The 25,329-nt window shown below is 36.5% G+C and overlaps 2 protein-coding genes across 2 annotated transcripts in view; one reads left to right on the top strand and one right to left on the bottom strand.

Moving 5' to 3' along the window:
• The window catches only part of dlgap1b (discs, large homolog-associated protein 1b), a gene marked incomplete at its 5' end in the record, with an annotated part of 70,553 nt that extends 62,408 nt beyond the window's left edge, over window positions 1-8,145 (top strand). The window contains 4 exons of the mRNA XM_079805470.1: window positions 2,203-2,618; window positions 5,209-5,300; window positions 5,492-5,644; window positions 7,683-8,145. Of these exons, the coding sequence (XP_079661596.1) occupies window positions 2,203-2,618; window positions 5,209-5,300; window positions 5,492-5,644; window positions 7,683-7,895 (874 nt within the window). The 3' untranslated portion in view covers window positions 7,896-8,145. The remainder of the gene's footprint in view (window positions 1-2,202; window positions 2,619-5,208; window positions 5,301-5,491; window positions 5,645-7,682) is intronic.
• Window positions 8,146-16,911: 8,766 nt separating this feature from the next.
• tgif1 (TGFB-induced factor homeobox 1) lies at window positions 16,912-23,640 on the bottom strand. The gene is made up of 3 exons (XM_079806923.1): window positions 23,153-23,640; window positions 20,947-21,176; window positions 16,912-18,534 (listed from the first exon to the last, which is right to left on the bottom strand). Exons 1-3 carry the CDS (start codon window positions 23,166-23,168, stop codon window positions 17,959-17,961), a joined length of 822 nt encoding a protein of 273 aa, XP_079663049.1. The 5' UTR covers window positions 23,169-23,640; the 3' UTR covers window positions 16,912-17,958.
• Window positions 23,641-25,329: the final 1,689 nt, after the last annotated feature.

The following is a 25,329-nucleotide window of genomic DNA, read 5'->3' as shown; positions in this document are numbered from 1 at the left end:
AACTGTCTGCCATAGTTACATTTAACTGTGAACATGAAACCCACACAAACACACACACACACACGCACATTTGCAAACGTTTTCTTATGATATGATTTACAGACGGCAATGATTACTACCATGTGAGCGGAACGAGAAATGAATACTCTCTTCTCTCTCTCTCTCTTATGCCCTTTATTTGTGTCTCTTCCTCTCTACAGGATGTAGTTAGCTGATATGAAACAGGCCTTTCTGACACACACACACACACACACACACAATCTAAAATCTAAAATGGTCTTTAATGGAAAACAAATGGTTAAAAAAATAACTCAGTAATGTAGTGGAGGAGAACGGACACATATTACTAGATGGATGGATAAAAACACTGATTGTTAAGTCCATGAAAAAGAATCAAGAAATCCTAGTAATTTATGTCCTGTATGTGCTATCGTTTTTTTATTGTGCCTTCCAATAACCCAATATTCAGACGCTCAGATGCACAGGCACACACAGGCGACACACACTCAGGGTATGGTGAGAGATGTCAGTGTGCTTCAGTGCACCTGAATAGAGCAGGTGTCCTACCTCTCCAGTACACACACACACACACACACACACACACACACCAGACAAACACAGAGTAGCAGATCTAAGCCTGATCGCTTTGATATGTTATCCTTCTCTATTCCTAAAGGAGAGGGTGTGTGTGTGTGTGTGTGTGTGTGTGTGTGTGTGTGTGTGTGTGTGTGTGTGTGTGTGTGTGTGTGTGTGTGTGTGTGTGTGTGTGTGTGTGTGTGTGTGTGTGTGTGTGTGTGTGTGTGTGTGTGTGTGTGTGTGTGTGTGTGTGTGTGTGTGTGTGTGTGTGTGTGTGTGTGTGTGTGTGTGACACTTGTATACAATATCATAGGCTACAGTTACCTAGAAGGAGGTTTCAACAGAAAATTACAAGCCAGTTAATGTCATTTATTTGAACATCATTTGTTTCGACAGCATTTTGGACATTATCAGGGCATTGGGAATATTTATTTTCACAGGATTTTGAGAGTCGTTGGCATGTTTATAACTTTAGTTTCAATAGCCTTTTTGGCTGCAGTATAAACATATACTTTCATTTTTTAACATTTTATTTGACTTTTCTGAACAGGGAACAATTTAATCATATTTCTAGTATTATGAGTAAAATGTTATTTAAGTTTAGCCAATGTTTTGTCATCATATTCATCCAATTTTATATATTATACTTGACTAAAATGACACGATTTTTGTTCATGAAAATAGCATTGATAGCATTTTTAACCAAATTTTACCCAAACTTTTTGAAATGATAGCAAACATTAACTATTTAGCAACATACAACAAATATGTTTGGTCAGTAAGATTGTATTTGAAAGAAAATAATACTTTTATTCAGCATTTATAATGTTACAAAACATTTCTGTTTCGAAAAGATGTTATTCTTTTGAACTTTATTTTCATCAAAAAAATACTGAAACAAATATATATCACAGTTTCCACAAAAATACTAAGCAGTACAAGTGTTTTCAACATTGATAATAATAAGAAATGTTTCTTGAGCACCAAATAAGCATTTTAAAATGATTTTTGAAGGGTCATGTGACACTGAACACTAAATTAAGCTTTATAAATAAAAAATATATAATATAAATAAAATAACTAAATCAATATTAATAAATAAATAAATAAAATATATTATTAGAATTCATAATAACTGTTTTAATATATATATATATATATATATATATATATATATATATATATATAATATATATATATATATATATATATATATATATATATATATATATATATATATATATATATATATATATATATATATATATATATATATATATATATATATATATATATATATATATATATATATTAAAAACAGTTATTATGAATTCTAAAAATATTTCACAATATTAATGTTTTTACTGTGTTTTGAATAAATGCAGCCTTGTTGAGCAGAAGAGACTTCTTTCAAAAGATAAAAAAAAAAAATTCTTACTGACCCCCAACTTTTGCACTTTATGAAACTGCCTTTGAAAACCTTATTAATAAAGTGTACATTTTTCTCATCATATTTTTTGTCAACAGTATGTTTTAATTTAAATAGTTCAAATTATTGTTATGATGCACATTTTTTGTCTCAAAATTGATTTGAACACAAACTATACAACACTCTTTTCTTTCCAGCCACCGCAGAGTCACACGCTCTAACAGCGTCACCACTGCCGTTCAAGCTGATCTTGACCTTCTGGAGGGTCTCGGCGATGACCAGTTCACGCAGACCCTCCAGGGACCCATTGTCCGCCAGCCATCCCGAGATGCATCCACTTCCACTGTCAGCATCCAGGGCTCTGGGAACCACTACCATGTCTGTGTCCAGGATGACTTCAACGACGTGGGCTTCGACCCCTCCATTCTGCCCCCGCCGGTCCCCTGGATGGATGGAGCCATTGAGGAGGAATACGCAAGTGAAGTGTCAGGCTCTGTGTGTCCGCAGGACGGACGCTGGTTTCTGAAGCTGCTGCACGCAGAGGTGAAGAGGATGGAGGGCTGGTGCCAACAGATGGAGCAGGATGAGCGAGAGAACGAGCTACCGGAAGACAGTGAGTAACTCTGAGATAATGACTCTAAAAAAAGTAGTAGGCTGCCCATCAAGACAGCATTTTTATGCATTATAGATCTTGGAAGTAGATACATTTTAAATGTTCAGTTTGACAGCACTTTTGGGCATTATAGACTCATTTAGAATTTTATTCAACAGCTTTTTGGGGCATCATAGACTCATTTAGAATGTTTTATTCAACATAATTTTGGGGCATTATAGACACATTTACAATATTTTATTCAACAGCTTTTTGGGGCATCATAGACACATTTAGAATGTTTTATTCAGCAGCATTTTTCGACATTATAGACTCATTTAGAATGTTTTATTCTACAGCATTTTTCGACATTATAGACTCATTTAGAATGTTTTATTTAGCAGCATATTTGTGCATTATAGACTCATTTAGAATGTTTTATTCAGCAGCATTTTTCGGCATTATAGACTCATTTATAATATTTTATTCTACAAATTTTTTTGGCATTATAGACTCATTTAGAATGTTTTACTCAACAACATATTTGGGCATTATAGACTCATTTACAATATTTTATTCTACAGCATTTTTCGGCATTATAGACTCATTTATAATATTTTATTCAACAGCTTTTTGGGCCATCATAGACTCATTTAGAATGTTTTATTCAACATAATTTTGGGGCATTTTAGACACATTTACAATATTTTATTCAACAGCTTTTTGGGGCATCATAGACACATTTAGAATGTTTTATTCAGCAGCATTTTTCGACATTATAGACTCATTTAGAATGTTTTATTCTACAGCATTTTTCGACATTATAGACTCATTTAGAATGTTTTATTTCAGCAGCATATTTGTGCATTATAGACTCATTTAGAATGTTTTATTCAGCAGCATTTTTCGGCATTATAGAATCATTTATAATATTTTATTCTACAAATTTTTTTGGCATTATAGACTCATTTAGAATGTTTTACTCAACAACATATTTGGGCATTATAGACTCATTTACAATATTTTATTCTACAGCATTTTTCGGCATTATAGACTCATTTATAATATTTTATTCAACAGCTTTTTGGGCCATCATAGACTCATTTAGAATGTTTTATTCTACAGCGTTTTTCAGCATTATAGACTCATTTAGAATATTTTATTCTACAGCATTTTTCGGCATCATAGACACATTTAGAATGTTTTATTCAGCAGCATATTTGGGCATTATAGACACATTTACAATATTTTATTCAACAGCATTTTTCGGCGTTATAGACTCATTTAGAATATTTTATTCAAAAGCTTTTTGGGGCATTATAGACTCATTTAGAATGTTTTATTCTACAGCATTTTTGGGCATTAAAGACTCATTTACAATACTCGATTCACATAAGATTCTCATGTTTGATTTGAATGTTCTAAATGCATCTTTGATGCCCCAAAATTATGTCTAGGTTGCCAAATCACTAGGTTTTGATTTAGTTTAAACCATATAGCAAAGCAATTGTAGCGAAATGGTTACTGTAGCTAAATTATTGAATTTCTGAATCCGAATGAAGTAGTCATTTGATTGCAAAACTATAGAGTGATATTTGCACAGTCTGTGTCCAAGTCGTTTGAAGAATAATCAGCCACTTCAACAAAACTATCAGTGCACAAGGTCATTTCACAGTCTGGTTACCTCCGGCCGGCCTGTTTCTTTTTTTTCTCCCACTTCCCGCCTTTTCCCCGCTCAAGCACACACACCCACACACACACGCAGTGACCGTCTTCATGTCAGTCACAAAGCCTGCTTGTTCATCTATCTCCTGTCTGTCTCCCTCTCACATACCAGACATTTCTACCAGCAGGGAGCCACCCATCTCCCTCGTTCCTTTCGCTCCCTCTTTCTCAGTATATTTTCTTCTTCCTCTCACTGTTTCTATATCTGTCTCCTTCCACTCTCTCTTCTCTAACCCTTCCCTCTTTTCCTGAATACATAAAATATGCTAATCTCCGTGTCCTATGACAGCACATTGTTTGCCATATGGTCTCTTGCTGCTGCATATGTTAAACAGAGCGAGTTCATTTCGTCAGATCACTGTTTAAACTGCCTCATGGCTCCAATCCACTGAGACACGCTGCAGTCACTCCTAAGGCCAAGGCGGAAGCCTTTATATGACCCCCACATGGCAAACATTATTTTCCTTTAAGAGAATTCACCCTTGTTTGGTAATCGGATATGCTATTTACTCTCTTTCACTCCACTCTCAATCTATCTTTTTACATCACACTCTTGTTCTGTATGTGTGTGCGTGAATTTCTTGGCTCATTGGTTTGGCGGGTGTTTGTTTGGTGTGCATGGTAAACACTCCCCCTGCTCCTTTGGTTCCTGCATTTAAGTTCCCGAGCCTTAGATATTTATGACCCCCCTTCTCGCTTCAAAGAGACAGCCTTTAAACATTAACCGGCTGTCTAAGCCTTTACAACACAAACACTCACATTCACTGCTGTGTTATTACATAGACTTTCTCATACTGTGCTAATCAACTTTTCATGCTACTTAATGCACTTTTGTTTTACTAAACTTGTTTTCCACAGCTGATTCTCTTTTTTTGTGTGTGTTTAGTCCTCGGCAAGATTCGTAGTGCGGTGGGGAGCGCTCAGTTGCTGATGTCGCAGAAATTTCAGCAGTTCCGGGAGCTCTGTGAAGAAAACTTGGTATGTATGAAGCACACATGCATCAGCCAATCAGAGCAGAGCGACACTTGGTGACTCCGCCCCTGAGTGGCTGTGTTAGCCTGATTAGCATTAATATAAGACAAATCAGTATCACCCAGTTAGATATTGTCATAGTTTTTTTCCTCCAAATTAACAGATGTTTTGTGTATAATCTGTTCTCTGGCTGTCAGAATCCCAACGCCCACCCGCGGCCTGTGTCTCAAGATCTGGCAGGATTCTGGGATATGCTGCAGCTGTCCATTGAGAACATCAGTCTGAAGTTTGACGAGCTACACCAGCTGAAAGCTAACAACTGGAGAGTGCTGGAGCCTCCTGAGAGAAAGGTAAAGATTTTACATCACAAATCCAAATGCATTAAACACTCTCTATAAATGGCTAAGAATACCACAGTTGACACACAGCAATTCGCGAAGCTGCATAAATACAGTACCGTGAGAGTTACATTTCTTAAGATGCTGCATAGTTGGTTTATTGCAACTGTTTGAAATATGTCAGAGTAGATGCAATATTGAATTTGATGCAAACAAAAAAGGACCCTGGGATGGAAGTGCAGCCTGTTCAATATCTCATTCACCTAAAATGAAAATTCTTTTTGTCCTGTTTTGTGGCATGAAAAAGCAAAGGTTTGAAGAATCAAACAGGTCACTGTTCTTCGTGATGGAGCCTGACGTCCCAAGCTTTAAAAAGGGCACATAACACCACAAATTTGTTTGTGAATCAGACTTGAAGGGATAGTTCACCCAAAAATTAAATTATCCCATAATTTACTCTCCCTCAAGCCCATATAGGTGTATATTATGACTTTCTTCTTTCAGCCAATCACAATAAGAGTGATCAAATATAACTTTATAAACTATAATCACTGGCTTCCTGTAACGGCCGTACACAATTCGAGTTCTGGCCGAAGAGTGACCTCTGACCTGACGTATGACGTATTGATGAACGCGGAAGCACAAAGGATATACCAAAACAAAACACCAGTCTAAAATGTAATTTTTAGTAACACTTTAGTATGGGGAACATAAATTCCCTATTAACTATGACTTTTGCCTTAATGACACTCTAAAAAAAAAAATGCTGCGTTAAAAACAACCCAAGTTGGGTTGAAAATGGACTAACCCAGTAATTGGGTGAATGGGTCGTTTTTACACAGCGGTTGGGTTAAACGTTTGCTTAAAACAACCCAATTGCTGGGTTAGTCCATTTTCAACCCAACTTAGGTTGTTTTTAACCCAGCATTTTTTAGAGTCTAATTTACTGCTTATTAATAGTTAGTTAAGGTAGTTTTGCTCACCTAAACTTACGCTACTCCTACATCCTTCAATATGCGTCAGGTCAGAGTTTACCCGGAACTAGACTCACATACGGCCGTTACCGGAAGCCAGTGATTATAGTTTATAAAGTTATAAATATGAATGTTTTTCTTACAAAAACGCATCACTTTGCTTCAGGAGGCCTTTATTAACCCCCTGGAGCCATGTGGAATACTTTTATGATGGATGGATGGATGCACATTTTAGGGCTTAAAAATCTCAGGTACGATTAACTCGCATTATAAAGCTTGGAAGAGCCAGGATATAATTTTTTAATATAACTCTGATTGTGTTTGGCTGAAAGAAGGAAGTCATATACACCTAGGATGGCTTGAGTGTGAGTAAATTATTTTTGGGTGAACTGACCCTTTAACTACTTCTCTCATAAATTCTTACGAACAAGCCAAGGAGTGCTAGGGCAGATGTCAAGTCGCACAGACTTCTTTTACGATGCTTTTATGGTGCTTTTGTGTCTTTTTTTAAGCTTGACACTTGACAGACCCAGTGCCTATTTAACGGAATTGCACAGAAAAGAACAGCCGCCATATAATTCAAAATTTCAGCGCAATGTATTGAACGGCTTTCTGTATTTGCCTCCAGTTAAATATGGTGTGTACTCTGACTTGAAAGTCTATTGCTTTATTGTTTTGTTTAGTATTTTATTCGAATGTCTTATTTTTTTATGAATGTTGCACGAGTTATGCTATCACCTGATTTGTTTTGCTCACTTTCTTATTATTTTATGTGTTCTGTGTTTGACAGTGATCGGGTTGTGCGGTGATGTTCCCATTTGCACGCTGCATGTGGTTCACGTCCGGGTGTCCCGTTTACCTCATGCCAGAATGGGTTGAACTCTTAGTTGACAAAAACAGCCTCCGTAATGGCCCTGCCACCCCTGAGAGCTCACTTAATGTATTTGGCTGATGCCTGGCACTCAGACACGGCTAAATATTGCAGATGACCCAACAGATGACCCCACGTTTGCATGCATTAGCTGTGTCGTGTTACGCCGCGGAGTGACACTAACCGGTTTGTCGTTGCTGTCCAGGAGAAGCGTGTGCCCCCTCCAGTACCCAGGAAGCCGGGGAAGGGTCCCGTGCTGCTAGTGAGAGACAGGTCTCTGGAAGGCTCCCAGCGGATGGAGGCTCGCAAGCGGCTGTTAGCGGCTAAACGTGCCGCTGCGTCTCAGCGTCAGAACTCTGCCACAGATTGCGCCGACAGCATCGAAATATACATCCCAGAGGCCCAAACACGATTATAAACAGTGTCACACTGAAAACCGGGTGCTTAGAGGCCTAAATAGATACACACACACTCATCTTCAACCATAACACAATAGCACTGAATGACAAAGGCAGGGTAGCTGTAACATAATCACTCCTCTTTTCTTGTGTAAAAGAGAGTTTCTTCACTGTGGGCTTCTACTGTATTTACGACTTAATTTTACTCTTCCTCCTTCCTGCCATTTGTAGCTCCCTTGTTAAACTCCCAAAGACTTTAATATCACTATTAGACACACTATAATTGTTAAAATAACCAAATATATATATATATATATACAGCTCTGGAAAAAATTAAGAGACCACTTAACATTGATTTCTTAGTGTTAAGTGGTCTCTTAATTTTTTCCTGAGCTGTATATTCATGCCTAAAACAACGCATATTAGTATGTCTGTTAATAATACTACCCAAATATTGCACACTACAGAATTGTATTATTTCATTTGTAGTTTTTGCGGTTACCGTGTAAGAGCCATATGTCTTGTGTTCTCAAAGAGAACACAACTTCTCAAAGGGCAACATACCGATCACTTCTGAAGATTTTAACGGCCAATGTAGCTTTTATTGCCGTGTATGTATGTATACATGTGGGTGTCAGGCTTTCTGTACATGTACCACTCTCACTCACGTGTCACCCTGCACCTCTGAGACAGGGCGAGGTTGTTCTGTTTTCAGTATCACGGGATAGAATGGAAAAACCACCTCTTCTCTTCTTTCTTCTCATATTTTTCAACCTCCCACTCGGTCATCCTCTCCCGTCCTTTCAAGCCATCTTATCTCCTATTTTGTCCACTCTCCATCTCTCCTCAGCAGTGCCACTCACCTTTTTGACTGACATAGATGTCCATAGTATCTGACAAATGTGACACTTTTATCCGTCACAACGTCATTGACAGAAGCACTGTCAGAACAAGTCACTCTTGGCACCTCTGATTCATTAGCCGTTCATAAATTAGCAATGCGTCATGTTATGAAACATTACATACGGGCAGTCAGGGATTTAATTCAGCATTAAGCCCCGTTCACACTGACAGCAATGAAGTGACCCAAAGTCTTTTATTTTCAGAGATATACACACAGTGGTGTGATGTGGGCGTGTCCAGTGAATTGTTACTTTATATCTCACAATTGCAGTTACTTTTTATTTCATAAATGCAATTTATATCACAATTGTGATCATAATTTACATCATAATAAATTATGATTATTTTTTTATATCATAATTATTTCTTGCAATTGCGTTCTTATATCTTATATCAATATATCACAATTGTGACCCTATATATCACAAGAGATTTTAGTGTAATTGTGACTACTTAATGTAATTGCGATTTTAAATGTTAATTGTGACTTTATATCACAATTGTAAATTTATTTCTCGTAACTGCGGTTATTTTATCACAATTGTGACCTTATACATAACGAGATTTATATCTTGTTATTGTGATTTTAAGTGATCATTTCAACTTTATATCGCAATTGTGACTATTTTTCGTAACTGCTTTTTTATCACAATTGTGACCCTATATATCCCTATATATCATAATTGGGACTATTTCTCGCAATTGCATTTTTATATCTCAGTAACACAATTAATATATCACAATTTTGACCCTATACATCACAAGATTTATTTCTTGTAATTGTAATTTTAAGTGATCATTTCAACTTTATATCGCAATTGTGACTTTATTTCTCGTAACTGAATTTTTTATCACAAATGTGACCCTATAGATCCCTATATATCAATATATCACAATTGTGACCCTATACATCATGCGATTTATTTCTTGTAATTGTGATTTCAAGTGATCATTTCAACTTTATATCGCAATTGTGACTATTTCTCGTCACTGAATTTTTTTATCACAAATGTGACCCTATAGATCCCTATATTCTGTATCAATATATCACAATTGTGACCCTATACATCATGAGATTTATTTCTTGTAATTGTGATTTTAAGTTATAAATTCATCTTTATATTGCAATTGTGACTATTTCTCGTAACTGAATTTTTTTATCACAAATGTGAATCTATAGATCCCTATATATCAATATATCACAATTGTGACCCTATACATCACAAGATTTATTTCTTGTAATTGTGATTTTAAGTGATCATTTCAACTTTATAACGCAATTGTAACTGCTTTTTTTATCAAAATTGTGACCCTATATATCCCTATGTATAATAATTTCTCGCAATTGCATTTTTATATCTCAGTCACACAATTAATATATCACAATTGTGACCCTATACATCATGAGATGTATTTCTTGTAATTGTGATTTTAAGCGATCGTTTCAACTTTCTATCGCAATTGTGACTTTATTTCTCCTAACTGCTTTTTATCACAATTGTGATCCTATAGATCCCTATATATCAATATATCACAAATGTGACCCTATAGATTCCTACATATCAATTCACAATTGTGACCCTATACATCATGAGATTTATTTCTTGTAATTGTGATTTTAAGTGATAAATTCATCTTTATATTGCAATTGTGACTTTATTTCTTGTAACTGCTTTTTTTATCACGAATGCAACCCTATAGATCTCTATATATCAATTTTATCACAATTGTGAACCTATATATACCTATATATCATAATTGTGACTATTTCTCACAATTGCATTATATCTCACAGTCACAATATTAATTTACCACAATTGTGACCCTATACATCACAAGAAATGCATTTCTCATAATTGTGAATTTAAGTGATAATTGCAACTTTATATCGCAATTGTGACTTTATTTCTCGTTACTGCATTTTTTTAATCACAATTGTGACCTTATATATCACATGTGATTTTATTTTTACGTAATTGTGACTACTTGATATAAGTGATAATTGCGACTTCATATCGTAATTGTGACTTCATTACTCGTAATTGGGTTTTTATATATCACAGATTTTATTTTGCGTAATTCTGACTTAACGCAATTGCAAGCTTATATTGTAAATTGCGACTTTATTTCTCACAATTATGATGTAATTTCTCACATTTCTAATTTCTCACGTGACATATCTTATTATCTAGATTGTTGCATCTCACAACTACCTTTTTTACTTGGAATTCCTCCAGCAATAAAATCGCTGTCAGTGTGAACGAGCCACACCCACAACAACTGACAGGACATTTTCTAATCCTGTGGCATTGAATAGCTCCGCCCACTGTGAAATTTCATTGGTCCATTCTGCTCTTTATTACTGTACATTAAACATCTGATTGGCTGTGAGTGTGACACATTGCTCAGCGGTTTCCGTTCAGCATGGACAGACAAATAATCACATCACGCCCCATTAGGACATCCTGTTACGTTGAACTTGACATTAGATCTCAAAATGCACCTTGTTTAGCGTATTTTGTAAATATATAAATGATGAATTATAAGACGCCTTCCTGACTGCTCACTAATATAGCTCCTCACTATATTTGTCTAAATGTTTGTATAAATGGATATAAAGTAAAATATCAGTATTTTGTAATGAGGGAGTTGTAGAGATATTTAAGACCAGACGAAACATTTAAACTGGCAGACATCAATAATTTCTCTCTTTACCATAGCCTTTTGAATTTCAATAATGCTCAAAGTATCATTTAAAATATTAAAACTGCAATTGCACAGCTCTATAAATGTAATACATACCTTTTTTTTTAGTAAAAACCAACTGTGACTGAGCAATTTATTAATTATATTTATAATCACAAGTTAGCATGATAGTCTTTATCCTCAACCAAGTCAGTCAAGTGTGTATGGTGTGTGTGTGTGTGTGTGTTATTCCCACATCAAGTGCATGTACCCAAGTGCTTCCTAATTTTCCTAAAGGCATCTCTTTTTTTTCCAACCGATATGTAGCACAGTTAATACTTTGTAATATAGATCAGCTACTTTCTTTTGTTTTTATTTATACTTAGATGTATATAATTTCTGCAACCCTAAGGAGACAGTGCAAGTAGACACATGTATCAAAGCAGAGCACATGTCATCAGTTTATTTTTTTCTATTTTAACTGTTGATTCACACACTCTTGTGCTGCTCTTGTAATTAATTTGTAAACAGCGCTGCATCATAGTTGCACTGACAAGTTACTCAATACTAGTCAAACCCTAACTGCACTGTCTGATACTTTTCAATAACAAATACTAATTTGCACTTGTTAAATATGTTAAATAAACAGAGCTATTTCTTTTTTCTTTGCTCAAAATATTTCACTGTGGATAGACACGTCACTATAAATATATATATTGATATTTAATTTCCCAGCAGCCAATGTGCAGCCATTCTCTATTTTCATAGACAGTTCAGTTGCATTGGCTTTAGTTTGATCCTTGTAGTATTTATCTTATTAACTAAACTCTTTGTTCCAGTTATTATGCACTAGAGCCCTTCTACTGTGGTTAATGTTTGTTCGAAATATTATTGATGTTTAAACGCTCGGCCTTAATTTATGAATATATGATAGTCATGCACAACGTAGCCTCAGGGGAGACTATATAAAGTGTATGAATGTGTGTGTGTGTGTGTGTGTGCGTGTGAAGAGGTCTGATACTGGAGATGTTACCTTGTCAATTAAAGCATTCGATATTGATGACAAAATCCCCATTCATATTGATATTAATATTTTTTTGTTTTTTACAGTTCTGTATTTTGTCAGCCAAATAATATCAAACTGAGTTGATTTGGACAATCAGTGATTAACAAAATGAAAGTAAAATGATACTGAAATATAAGTGTATAGAAATATTAATTGGTAACATTTCATTTGATTAAATCTCCCTTCTTTTTAGTATTTAAAGAGATATTTATGAGACATATTGTGTGAGACTATAGCACTTACTGAAAGTGATCACAATCTCATTTTCTTAACTGTTGTCATTCACTGATGTGAAAATATTGGTTGATATCTGGCAACATAATAAGTCCTGACTTTTTAGGGGTTTATCTTCCAAAATAGAAGAAAATCAGACTTTGTTTTATTGCCAAACTGTGGACGGTGCACTCACCACAATGTTTTGGGAAATGAAGGCAAGATATATTTACTGTTCTTGTAAAAGCATAAACTCTATCAAAATGACTGTGTGTAAATACATGAATGTTCTTCATTGTAAATGTAACCTACATCTAAGGATATCTTACTACTTACATTTTGTATTTATTGTATCAACACTGTTGATGTTATGGCACGTGTATGAAATTTTGATCATTAAAATGTTACAGATGCTCACAGCCGTCAAGTGATTCATTTTCTAATAAATGTCTGTTTTTTTCTATCCAGTAAATAGAGATAAATGACTGTTTAACATGGAGGCCTGTTTAGATATTTCCTCATTTATATCATTTATTTTCTCATAACTGTGACTTTATATCTCACAATTGCAACTTTATTTCATAGTCAGAGCTGGGTAGATTACTTACAAATTGTAGTCAGTGATTCCAAATTACATGACAAATTGTAGATAGAATGTAATCTTGATGACTCGTTTTAGGTAAATGTATTCTGACTACTTTTTTTATTACTTTTTTTATTACTTTTGTCTCTTTCATCACATTGATTTGAATAAGGATAATTTTGTACTATAAGGATATAAAAATACAAAGAGAAAGAAAATATATTCCATTATTTGTTATCAACAACATGAATTTCATTAAATATTTTCCCAAACTGGGGTTAGTGAAGGAACTGCAGGGGTTCGTAAGTTTAATTAAAAGCTATTAAAGCAATTAAATCACACTGTAAACCCTAACGTTCAAAATTGTTAATTGGTTTGAGTAGAGCCAACTCAAATTAAACAAATTAGTTCAATCAAATGGACTTTTATGAGTATTTAGAACTTTCTTTTCTTTTGAGTTCACTAAACTGGCACATTTTAAGTAATCTGAGTTGTTTCATTGTTTTGAGTTTAATTAACTTTTTTCATTCCGACAAACTTAAATTTATCTGAAACTGGGCTGGGATTTCTATTTTCCAGCATGCTTTGCCATGACACATTTAAGGGAGAGTAAATGCAGAAAATTAAGTATTATATGTTTTTGGTGCGAGATTAATGGTAAGGTGGGAGATTTAGTAGTGTTTAATGTTTTGTTATGCTAGTTTAGAAGAGTTTCTGTTATGTTGATTTTTTGTGGTGACGAGTGGAGCATGAGCTTAGTCTGAGAACAGATGTTAAATGTTTCATATTGCGGTACTCATTCACCAATGCTATGCTAATGCCATCAAAGCATTGTCACCAATTAGCAAGGTAGCATTTATTGACTTAGCTAGTTAAAGCTAGGCAGGTTCCCACTACTAAAATATTTAAGTTGAGAGTACATAAAATTTTAAGATAAATGTATGAATTAGTAAGGTAGCATTTATTGAATTAGCTAGTTAAAGCTAGCCAGGTTCCCACTACTAAAATATTTAAATTGAGAATACATGAAAATTTTAAGATAAATGTATGAATTAGCTTACTCAAATATTTCGAGTTAAGAGCAATTAAAATGTGCGAGTACAAAATACTTAATGCTTACTTAAACTTTACATTTCTTAACTTAACAAATCTGATGTACCTGTTTTTTTAATGTTGTGGAATTTGATGTAACTAGTTTTACAGTGCATAATGAATAAATAAAACATATAATCAATGAATAATGTTAAAATAAAAACAACTAAAATAAAACATTTACCAAAAAAATATTTAAAAAACATTTTTTACCTGTCGTGACCATTAACTGACATCAGATAACTTTTTATTATTATCTATTATTAGGGCAAAGAGGTTCAGCTGACAAAAATGGAAAATCCCTGCATTGCATGTAAATATGTGTGACCCTGGACTACAAAACCAGTCATAATGGTCAATTTTTTTGTATTGAGAATTATACATCATCTGAAAGCTGGACAAATAAGCTTTCCATTGATGTGTGATGTTTTTTAGGAAAGGACCATATTTGTGCGAGACAACTATTTAAAAAGTCTGTAATCTAAGGGTGCAAAAAAAAAGTAATATTGAGAAAAATCGCCTTTAAAGTTGTTCAATTGAAGTCATTAGAAATGCATATTACTACTAATATTACATTTTTTATATATTTACGGTAGGAAATTTACAAAATATCTCCATGGACCATGATCGTTTACGACCTTAATATCATAATGACTTTTTGCATAAATGAAAAATAGATCATTTTGACCCATGTATTGTTGGCTATTGCCACAAATATACCTGTGCAACTTATTTTGTGGTCCAGGGTCACATATGATGCACATTTGCTCATTTTAAAAATCTTTGAAAGACAAACGCCTTCTAGAGACAGTAAAACGTGGTTAAATGTGTTCATCAGGAGCTGATTAGATATTGCAATGCCGAGAAAACACTTAAAAGTGAAATGATTTCTGTAAATCCAGTGATCAAATGATGTGTGTGCCTCAGTTTTCAGTGACAGTCACATGACCAGTGGCTGATCTGTGTTCCATTCCACAAACCTGAAGAGCTTCTGAACATATAGTTCAAGTATTTTAAAATGTAGGCTAATATAATCTAATTACAATACTTCATTTTTTTAATCTAATGACGTAATCCAGATTACATGTAATCAACACTGTTTATAGTCTCATAATTGCGACTTAATTTCTCTTTCTTACTTTTTTCAGTGTTGCGACAATTCACAGTTATGACTTCATCTCACAATTATGTCAGTTCCTCATAATTGCAACTTTTTCACTTTTGTGACGGCTCACAATGGACTTTTCATATCACAGCTGCAATTTTTCATAATTAGGATTAATTTTTATTGTGACATTGTAAGGTTCAAACTTAATTTTATGAAGCGACGAGAATACTTTTTGTGCGCAACAAAAACAACTTTATTCAACAATTTCTTCACGTCTGTGTTACGTGGACTATTTTAACGATGTCTTTCCTACCTTTCTGGTCCTTGAAAGTGTTCATTAAATTGCTGTCTATGGAGGGGTCAGAAAGCTCTTGGATTTAATAAAAAAATATCTTACGTTGTGTTCCAAAAACGAACAAAGGTCTTACGGGTTTGGAACGACATGAGGGTGAGTAATTAATGACAGAATTTTTATTTTTTGGGTGAATTATTATCTCACAATTTTGCTTATTTTAAACTTTCTTACTATTAGCTTTTTTTATATTGAGTTGAAAACAGGCTTCCATAGTTTTAAATCATTGCTTGAAGCCTGAGAAGAACAGATCTTCTTTGACTCTGTACAGCTTCAGGCCTCCACAGATTAACCATAAACTCTCATCTAATATGTGCGAGACAATTCCATCCAAGACGAGTCTTCAGTATTATAGAATAATGTCTTTTTAAATATAGGTGTTCGGTTAATTAACCGCTTTGAGCTCCTAATCACTTTGATCACTTGTTGCCAACTAAACCATGAGCCTTTGAGTTGTTTGTTTGGATCTCAGCCCAGCAAGAAGTCTAAAGTAAAGAACAGCTGTCTAACCGAGTGTGATTGAATATCCAGGACAGACGTGTCCCTGCTAATCCGTCTTTATTGTCTGTGCTCAGATACAGACATGCACTCTCACAGACGCCATTGGCAAGCCGTCGTTGACGTCTGGTTTTAGCTACCGCTAATTAAATGCAGGATTATGCTAATTGGCGTTCTTGTGAAGCTTACACACACAGAAGAATGTCAGTATGATTTAGCAATAGCCTGTAAGAACATGCCTTTAATTTGTGTTAGATGTCAAGGTAGGGCAGCGTTGGATTGGTATAAATCATCTTGTTTGGATGTACCTGCTCATGCTGGCGTCCGCTTTATGAAAGCAATCCACATTTTCTGTCTGACCTCACATGTTACTTCATTTTTCAAACACTACTTGAAAGCAGTGTCATCTGAAGGCTAATCCTTCCCAGGATACCCTTTGTTTAGAGGTAAAAACAGCCTTGAATAGAAGTACCTTTCCATATTCCCACTAGAAACACTTATCGGACAGTAGTTAAAAATAAGCAGCAGAAAGGAGATTAATTTTGTAGAAAACAAAACTTTATTTGAACACCGTGTGACCCCTATTTGCCACATACATTGCACAGTAAGGAGGAGAAGTCACATCATTGGGCATCATGTCACATTGGCTACTGTAAATGCACTGGTCTAAGGTCCCAAAACCTTGAAATCAACATATTTGGTGACATAAAACCATTCTTTCCTTTTATCCTCTGAAAGTGGTCTCAACTTAATAAACAAAAAAACGAAATAAAAAAAAATTAATACAATTCATGTAGTGTTCATTCTTCCAGCTCACTTGTCCAAGGTGTGTATTTGTGTGTGTGTGTGTGTTTAGGGGTGGGGTGGGGAGCATGTGGGCACATTCACTGGCCGTTTCTACACTGAGTATTCAGAGGAAATCTCAGACTATAGTTCTGCTACATCTGAATATCCCTCAAGAGTAATGAAAGAAAAAAAAAGAAACATACTAACGACAGCATCTGAAACTTTACAACAACAAAAAACCAATACAAAAAACTGAACATCAATGAGACACAGAATGACCCGGTGCAGTAGTGATTAGAGTCTGTTGGAGAGAAAGCTAGAGTTGATAAGATACTGAGATGACCTGCCATTTTGTGCAAAAAAACGAGGCAGAATATCAGACGCGTTCTCTAAAAATGAGGCAAAATCAACAATCATAGAGCCGAATCTCAGAAAACGAGAAAGACTCATGAGGAATGGGAGAAGAGCTCGTCTTCTCATAAAGAAGGAAAGACAGGAAGTCGTATTACTGTGTTTGGTTTTGGTCCCCTGTGTACAAAATGAAAAGATACATATTTATTTACATATAAATGGAATACAAAAAAGAACTGACTGCCAAGGCACCTTGAAATGCTTTACATAAAGGAATCCTCATCAATTTGATTTACATTTACCAAAAATAGAAATGATCAGGCCATGCTTGTTTGCTTTCTGTTGCTCAGTCAAGTTTTTTGGAACTCCCTGTGGAGTTCAGTTTTGGGGGGCAAGAAACAAACATTGATGAAGCTTTTTCATTCATCCTTCCGTCTTTTCTGTCTTCAGGCAAGGAGCTGTTTGGCCTGCAGCTCCATTTCTGCGGCCCTCTTCAGCGCCACGTCAACCAGCAGCTGGAAGCCACTGAAGTCCTGGGTGAGATCGGGCGGGGTGGGTGGCGGGGTGTTGAACAGGCCGCTCTGGGGGCTGACATTACCCTCCCCTCGACACCCGTACAGGCCGGCCACGTCTGTGAGCGGCAGCTCTGTGGCTCCCTCCACGCCGAGGCGCGTTGTCGTGCCGATGCCTTGCGTGCCCGTGCTGATGGTGGTGTGGCAGATGACGGAAGGTCTGGGTAAGACAGGTCCGGGTGAGGGGGGGGTTTTGGGGGACAGGACCTTTTTGGGGTAACCGTTAGAAGTGGGCGTGTTGCTGGTCGAGTGAGGCGAGCCGGGCTCGTAGCTGTTGCGGTCCTCTCCGTTAGCGAGCAGACCGTGTTTCGGGGACTGGGAGTTGTCGCTGAGCATCTCGCCACCCTTGCTGCCCCGTCGCGAGATGGTGAACTGGTTGGGGTCCTTGCCGTCTTTCCGGAGCATCTCAGGAAGGAGTCGTCGCCGGGCGTTTATAAACCAGTTGCACACCTGTGCAGAGAAGAGATTAGGATACGTCAAAATGCTAACATACTTAAATGCAGAGCAGATACAATCATATTTTGATATCAGAAACCATCCTGTATTAATCATTTAGATCCTTTTGTCAATATTTTTATTTCGTTTTTTTTTTGTTCTTTTAAAACTGAAAAAAAAAAGATATTATATTTATTTATTTTTAATATACACATTTTTTAAAGTTACATTTATTAAGTTTTTATTAAATAAGAAACAAAATGAATCAAAAAATATGTAATTAAGCAATTAAATATAGTTCATTTCTTTTATGGGATGAATAACCTCACATTCTATCTCTAACTTCTACCACCTGTTATTTTCTTTCAAAGTTCAAAGCCTATAGTCCTATAAAAACTTTTATTTTGTCTATTTTGTTTGCACACTGTCTTGCACAAGTTTAAATGGAAATTCATGAGGCTGTATTGAGTTAGCATGTGACCGATCTCTGACTCTATTTTCGTTTTTTCCTCTTTTAAAAAGCTGAGTTGGCAGTTGAAAGCAGGAAGCTCTTGGCTGCGAGGATTTCTCTCAATCACCTAAGTAACAGTTCACCTGTATCCCTCAGATTGTGCTCTTTGTTGGGCCTGAGGGCTTTAGGCCTTAATCATGCTAATAGCACTGTCTCTTTAACGGCTCGGGTGAGTCTCACCTGAGGGGTTGTGAGATCTACTCTAATGCAAATCCAACATTTCAGGGTAGAGAAAACAGTGTGCATCTCTACAAAAAGACCAACTACTTTAGTTAGTAATGGCTGACTGTTAACACCTTCAGTTTATATCAACAATTGAACTTCTTTTGAACTGGCCTTTTTAGTCAGTGTAGATAATGCACCACAGGTAACTGATCATTTACATTGCTGTTTAAGTGTAAATGCACACAAATCTCAAATCTAAAATTGATTCTATTCAGCTAGGAACATATTTGTTAATTAAAAATAAATATATAAATGCATATACGTTATAATTAAATATATAAATATTTAATTAATTATAAATAATTAATAATAAAAAATGTTTGTCTATTTTGACACTACAAGTACTAGCATACAAGTTAACAATTACGTCTATGTTTCAGATGTTTTTATCTCTTCAGCATGGCATATTTAAACTTAGTACACTTGCTACAAAAATAAGCAGAGCTGTTTTGACTTTTACAGTTCTACTCTGCTACTTTCCCAATACACACATAATGCCACGTTGAGTTCTAACTTTTCATTCTCAGTATCTAAAGGGGTCGTTTTCAAGATGCAGTCCTCAGTATGGTAATGCTCCTGTATTGTCTTCCAGTGAGTTCTCTTCAGAAGAGAAGCCTCTTTGGCTCTCTGGGTAATGGGGCTGTATTGTGTATCCAACGGTCGGTCCGCCTGAGCCTGGTAGTCTTCACTATGTTAATGTGTGTGTATTGTGTCTCCCTATTGTTAGTGAGACAGCTGGCTGAGCGCAGGGGAAATTCCTGGCCCAGTGTCTGAGCAAGTCTCTCTCTCCCTCTCTTTCTCTCTATGTGGCCACATCTCAGATGACTCAAAACAGTTATTCACTCATCTGTCCACAGGAATTCTCTCCATTGACTGCAATCACAGGAAGTGTTGTTTATATGACGCTAAAACTCAGCGGGAGCAGAACGTGTGATCTTAAACGCAGTAGCGCTAGCGAAAAGAGCTGACTTTTTCTTTCTCTGACGTATTTCTTTTGGCCCTCTGCTATTTATGACATTGAACCTTTCGGTTTCCTTCACACAATGTCAGTTGAACTAGACACTGATGACAGTTAACTGCTCTCCTGTGAAGCATATAAATAGATTACTGATCAACAAAGCAGAAAACTGAAAAAATCCCCCTTGCATTCTTGACAGAAACAAGCAGTCGTGAGAAACTTCAGACTGCTTCGAGTCATTCTTTTTATTCTGATGAATTTCCATCACATTTCCAGTCCATTTTTTGTATATTATATGGTTTAATCTACTTTTATATAAAGTATTTTAGATGTTGCAATCACTAAGAGCAATTTCTAAACAATAAAAGAGACTTTTTTGTGACTTTTCCAGACCTGGAAACAGTGTTGTTGTTAAATAAAACTTTTAAAAATGAATTTTGGTAATTGAAAAAAAGCTTTAATAAAATAAAATAAAATATGAATATTAGATGAAAAACAAACTGAAATTGTTACCTTAAAATATAAAAGCTCATTCTAAATATTATTAAATACTACATTAATATATGAATAATACTAAAATAATACAGTTTTAACATTCCCTGATATTCCAGTTTTCCATAACCATGGGAACTTTGATTATTCTGATGAGCAGCATTTCATGCAGTTTTGTTTGTTTGTTTTGTTTTTGTTCTGTGCTAGGCCACATATACACACTTCTATAAATGTTCAGTACCTGTAGTGTGGAGAGATGGGTCTGCTTGGACAGCAGGGCTTTTTCCTGCTCTGATGGATAAGCATTGTAGCGGTGTTGGTAGAGCCAGTCCCGGAGTATTTGTACTGACTCTTTGGGCAAGTTTCCTCTCCTCTTCCTCTTTCCTGACCCTCCTCCGTTTGAAGAGAGGTCAAGAGGCACATCCAAACTGTCCTCGTCCTCCGTCTCGCTTCCGGACATCGCCAACACACCTGTAGGCATACGAGACAAGAAATACTGCCACTTAAAAACAATGACGTTTACAACATTATTCTTTCTATACAACACTGCTTTAGAACCAGGAAAAGTAATGACGTCAGGTTGATGTATGAGCAATATGTTTTTAACAGTCAATAAGTGTGATTCATGGAATGGGAATCAGTGTGTACCCATGTGTGTGAAGGAGGACAAAAGACACCCAGTCAAACATCAACCCCCCAACCCCTTGTGAGGACCCTCCTCCTCCCCCTATCTTACACACACAGTCTCTCCCTCCAAAATGCCAACTGCGGAACGCTACACAACAGCGCCTGGCCGTCTGTATGCATGTATAAGCGTGCGTCTGTGAGAGAGAGTGTGTGTGGCAGCTGATGTGTCACATCCCTGCTGTCAAGCAAAGCCATGTGATTCATGGATGGAGTGGAGGCGTCACAAAGACTCGAAGCGGTGTCAATGTTTCATCGTGCACTTCCGAGCACTGTAAATACACTCACAAAAACTATGGTTAAACACTGTTTTGTATTAAAACTCACTTAAAGGGCCAGTTCACCTTAAAATATAATTCTGTCATTATTTTCTCACCCTCAAACATGTATGATTTTCTTCTATGGAACACAAAGGCAGAATGACAGTATCAATCACTACTCACTTTAATTGTATGAAAAAGAACAAAGTGAATCATGACTGAGTCTCATTCTTCCTACCAACTACTTTTGGGAAAAAAGAAAGTATTGTGGTTTGGAATAACATTAGGGTGAGTAAAAGATGACAGAGTTATGATTTTGGTCGGAATATCCCTTTAAATGCTGATCTGACAACTTTTCCTGCTTATGATGATGATTTGAATATTATTAACACTTGATTAAACCGGTTAGTTTGTCAATAAGATGTTTCACTCAAGAGTGCTGAGGGGGACTTTTAGTTCATGAGCACTCAGCAAGTGAAAGAAAACTTTCCCCAACTTCAGCTCGAGCGTGGGACTTAACGGTCTAAAAACGAAACGAGTGAAATCACGTACACGTTTATCTTTGATGTTGTGTGAGAAAACGATTGAACTTGTGTAGAGGGGTAATAAGGAGTAACTTTGTCGTCGGCCTACATGAGGAGGAGGATGAGGGGGAGGGGAACCTGTTGCAAATCTCAAGACCGAACAAAAGAATGTCGTTTCTGGGACATTTCAAACTCTGTTTTTTCGACTTTTCACAAGATAAAAACTTGTGAAATCACATCAGGTGACAGATAAAAGGTTGACACGACTCTCTACACGGTTATACATCATAATATGTGAGAAATACTAACTTAACAACAGAAAATGGCTCAGGCTCTATTGTGTGCAGTGAGAAACACGAGGTCGGAGGGAATGTGAAAGCGTCGCCTCGAGGAAGCGGCGCGAAATACACAAACTTCACAAAAGGAGGTCAGCATTTATTGTTGCACATTTTACACCGCGACACACTGTCCAGACGCGGAGAAAGCAACAAAGTAGTCGTCAAATATAAAAAGACACACTTGGAAAGTTCCCCTCATTTTCCCAACAAAACTTGAGTCAGTGTTATGAGAAACTCTGAGCGCGTGAACATTTTTCCCAAGCCAAAGGAGTTCAACTATTACACGAAGGCATTACACATGCACGACAAAACCATAAGAAGAGTTATTCGATACTGTTTAAAGTTATAGTAGATTGGTTCTAAAAAACAACATCTAAAATAAACACAACTGTTAAATAAGCATGTTTGTACAATCAAAGCTAATATATTGTGAATAAAAACCACGCGTGTTAATAACTCGTTGTGACAGCCCGCCAGCACATGGTGAGAAAAGGCTGTTTTGTCTGCAGCGGAAAACAATAGCAGGCAATGCCAGACATTTTCTGTTCAACCATCATCGACAAGTTCTATCCATTTGTTACATTCACCGATAAAAATACAACATATATCGCCGCTATCACCCATATCGAGAAGATACATACCCTTTTTGGTCTTCATGTCCGTCAAAATTCCCCTTTTCACGTAGGCAACAAGGAGGTCGATTCTTCCTCGGTTTAATCACACACAACTGTATTATTCCAGATTGTTACGAAGTATCGAGAGAAATATTTCTTTTCGTCGAGGAATCGCCACGGAGCGCGTTTTTTCATTTGTCGGAGACGCAACACATTGTCGGGTACCTGGGACAGGCTGCGCGTCTCATTCAGTGTGTTTGATGTGGAAACTGGGTGACAGCTATCTTTGACAGCTGCGTGACTCAACGCGGTTAGATCCTCCCCCTCCGAGGGCAAGAGGGAAAAATCTGACATCAGACGCACAAAAAGACAGAAAAAGAGCTTTTTGACAAACCGATTCCAATCTTAAACGTGTGTAGAGAAAGATCCAGCACGAGGGATGTGTTTGTGGAGACGTGTTTTGGACAGTGGATTGGATTTAGTTCCTGCACGTTTCCCTTTAATGACTGCGGCAGAGAGACAGGAAGCTGGTTTATTATGAATGTAGGTTAACATTACCAAGAGGCAGCCACATGGCAGGGATATATTTGGGGCTGCTTTCATCAGCATACTTCTGTTATGCGCCCTACTCCAAAACAATATTTTAGGTTTCGGTGCGTTGTATTTTTCACTGAGATGTTTGAGTGTTACTCGTGTTTATATGGTCAAATGTTACTGCAGGATCATGTTGATGTGTTATCAGGTGCAATGCGGCATTTATTTCAGGTGACAGATGTCCATGCTGTTGCAAGCTTGAGAGAATCTTAAGGAATATCCGATTCCATTAATGATTCTTTTAGAACGTTTAAAAATGCGGTTCGTGTCAGCGATCTGAATATGACGCGATTTCAGATTTAACACATTAGAATTAATTGACTTCTCAGGAGTTTTTAGAGGCAACATAAATGCACTTGTCCGCCTATATTAAAAATACGAACTAAACAAAACTGTATTTTTAAAAAAAAAATACCACTGTTAATGTTCGCTTTTTATTTAATCTCACGAGTTTCGAATAAAACATAACATAGTATAGTTATCAAAAGTTACGAAAGCAACAAATTGCTCTTCAGTAAGTGAGTCAGAGTAATTAAAGTGTTTTGATTCACTGTAAAGAGCCATAAGAATCATTCGACCTGGGACTAGTTGAATGTGCGTGGTTCACTGAAAAGAACCGACTCGTAAGAGTCATTTGTTTGGGAATCGGATTACTCTGTTGACGCTGTACGCGTTTTCAAATCGTTCAAAAGAACCGACTCAAAAGAGTCATTTGTTCAGGAATCGGATACACTGGGCGCTTTATGTTCTGCTGCTAATTAGTAGTGCATTTAATTAGTGCATTTTTTGGAAGTTTTTCCGAATGCTCGTTCGCAAAATTCTAACGAAATGGAACTTCATGGACATTTATTTAAAAAAAATTTTTTTTTAAAAAGGTTCTAATTCTAAGTAAGGATTGCTCGGTTCCCATTACGGCTCCATTTGTAAGCCGTGCGTGATGCTTCCTGTTGGCGCAGCGCTGCGTGATACCCAGTTGACCGTTGGGATTAGATGGTTGTAAAGCAAGAATCGCTTGTTTCTTCAGCTGTCCTGGTGACGCGTCCCTAATTCAAATCACAGCAGTCTCAGAATTGTTAACGCTGATTATCTCTCTTGCGTATGGAGCGCGATGCTCATCTGTTGTTCCAAATATAGGCGTATCAAGCAACAAAACAGTTCGGAATTTTAGCGTCAAATTGCGCTTACGCACAGGTTGTGTAGTATCCGTTACACACGTTATGTTATTATATGTGTCAGAAGAACAGATGATTCAGAAACAGACCTTTAAAACCAGGCGTATCTGCTTGTCAAAACACTGAGGCACATGGCGGTAAAGGCTTAGAATGCTGTATTTGGGTCTGTAGATATAGGTCAGGTCGTTGAGTTTTCCAAGCGAGGCGTGCCTGCGTCATGCGTCTGGCCTTAATACTCAATTTACTGCTGGTGATAAAAGCACAGGTTATTCTGGACTATACATGCGTAAACAATAGCCCACGTTTACAGCAATCGGATATTAGCCTACAACAACAATCTTAGCATTGTGTCGTATTTGTTAAAGAAAACAATTAAAACTCGGTGAGGTAATCTTAATGCTGATTGGATGTGAGAAGACGTGATGATTCACGATTTCT

The sequence above is a fragment of the Gobio gobio genome (genome assembly GCF_949357685.1).
Source record: "Gobio gobio genome assembly, chromosome: 23".
Taxonomy (NCBI): domain Eukaryota; kingdom Metazoa; phylum Chordata; class Actinopteri; order Cypriniformes; family Gobionidae; genus Gobio; species Gobio gobio.
The sequence above is the reverse complement of the archived record's forward strand: the minus strand, read 5'-3'. Positions and strand labels throughout refer to the sequence as shown.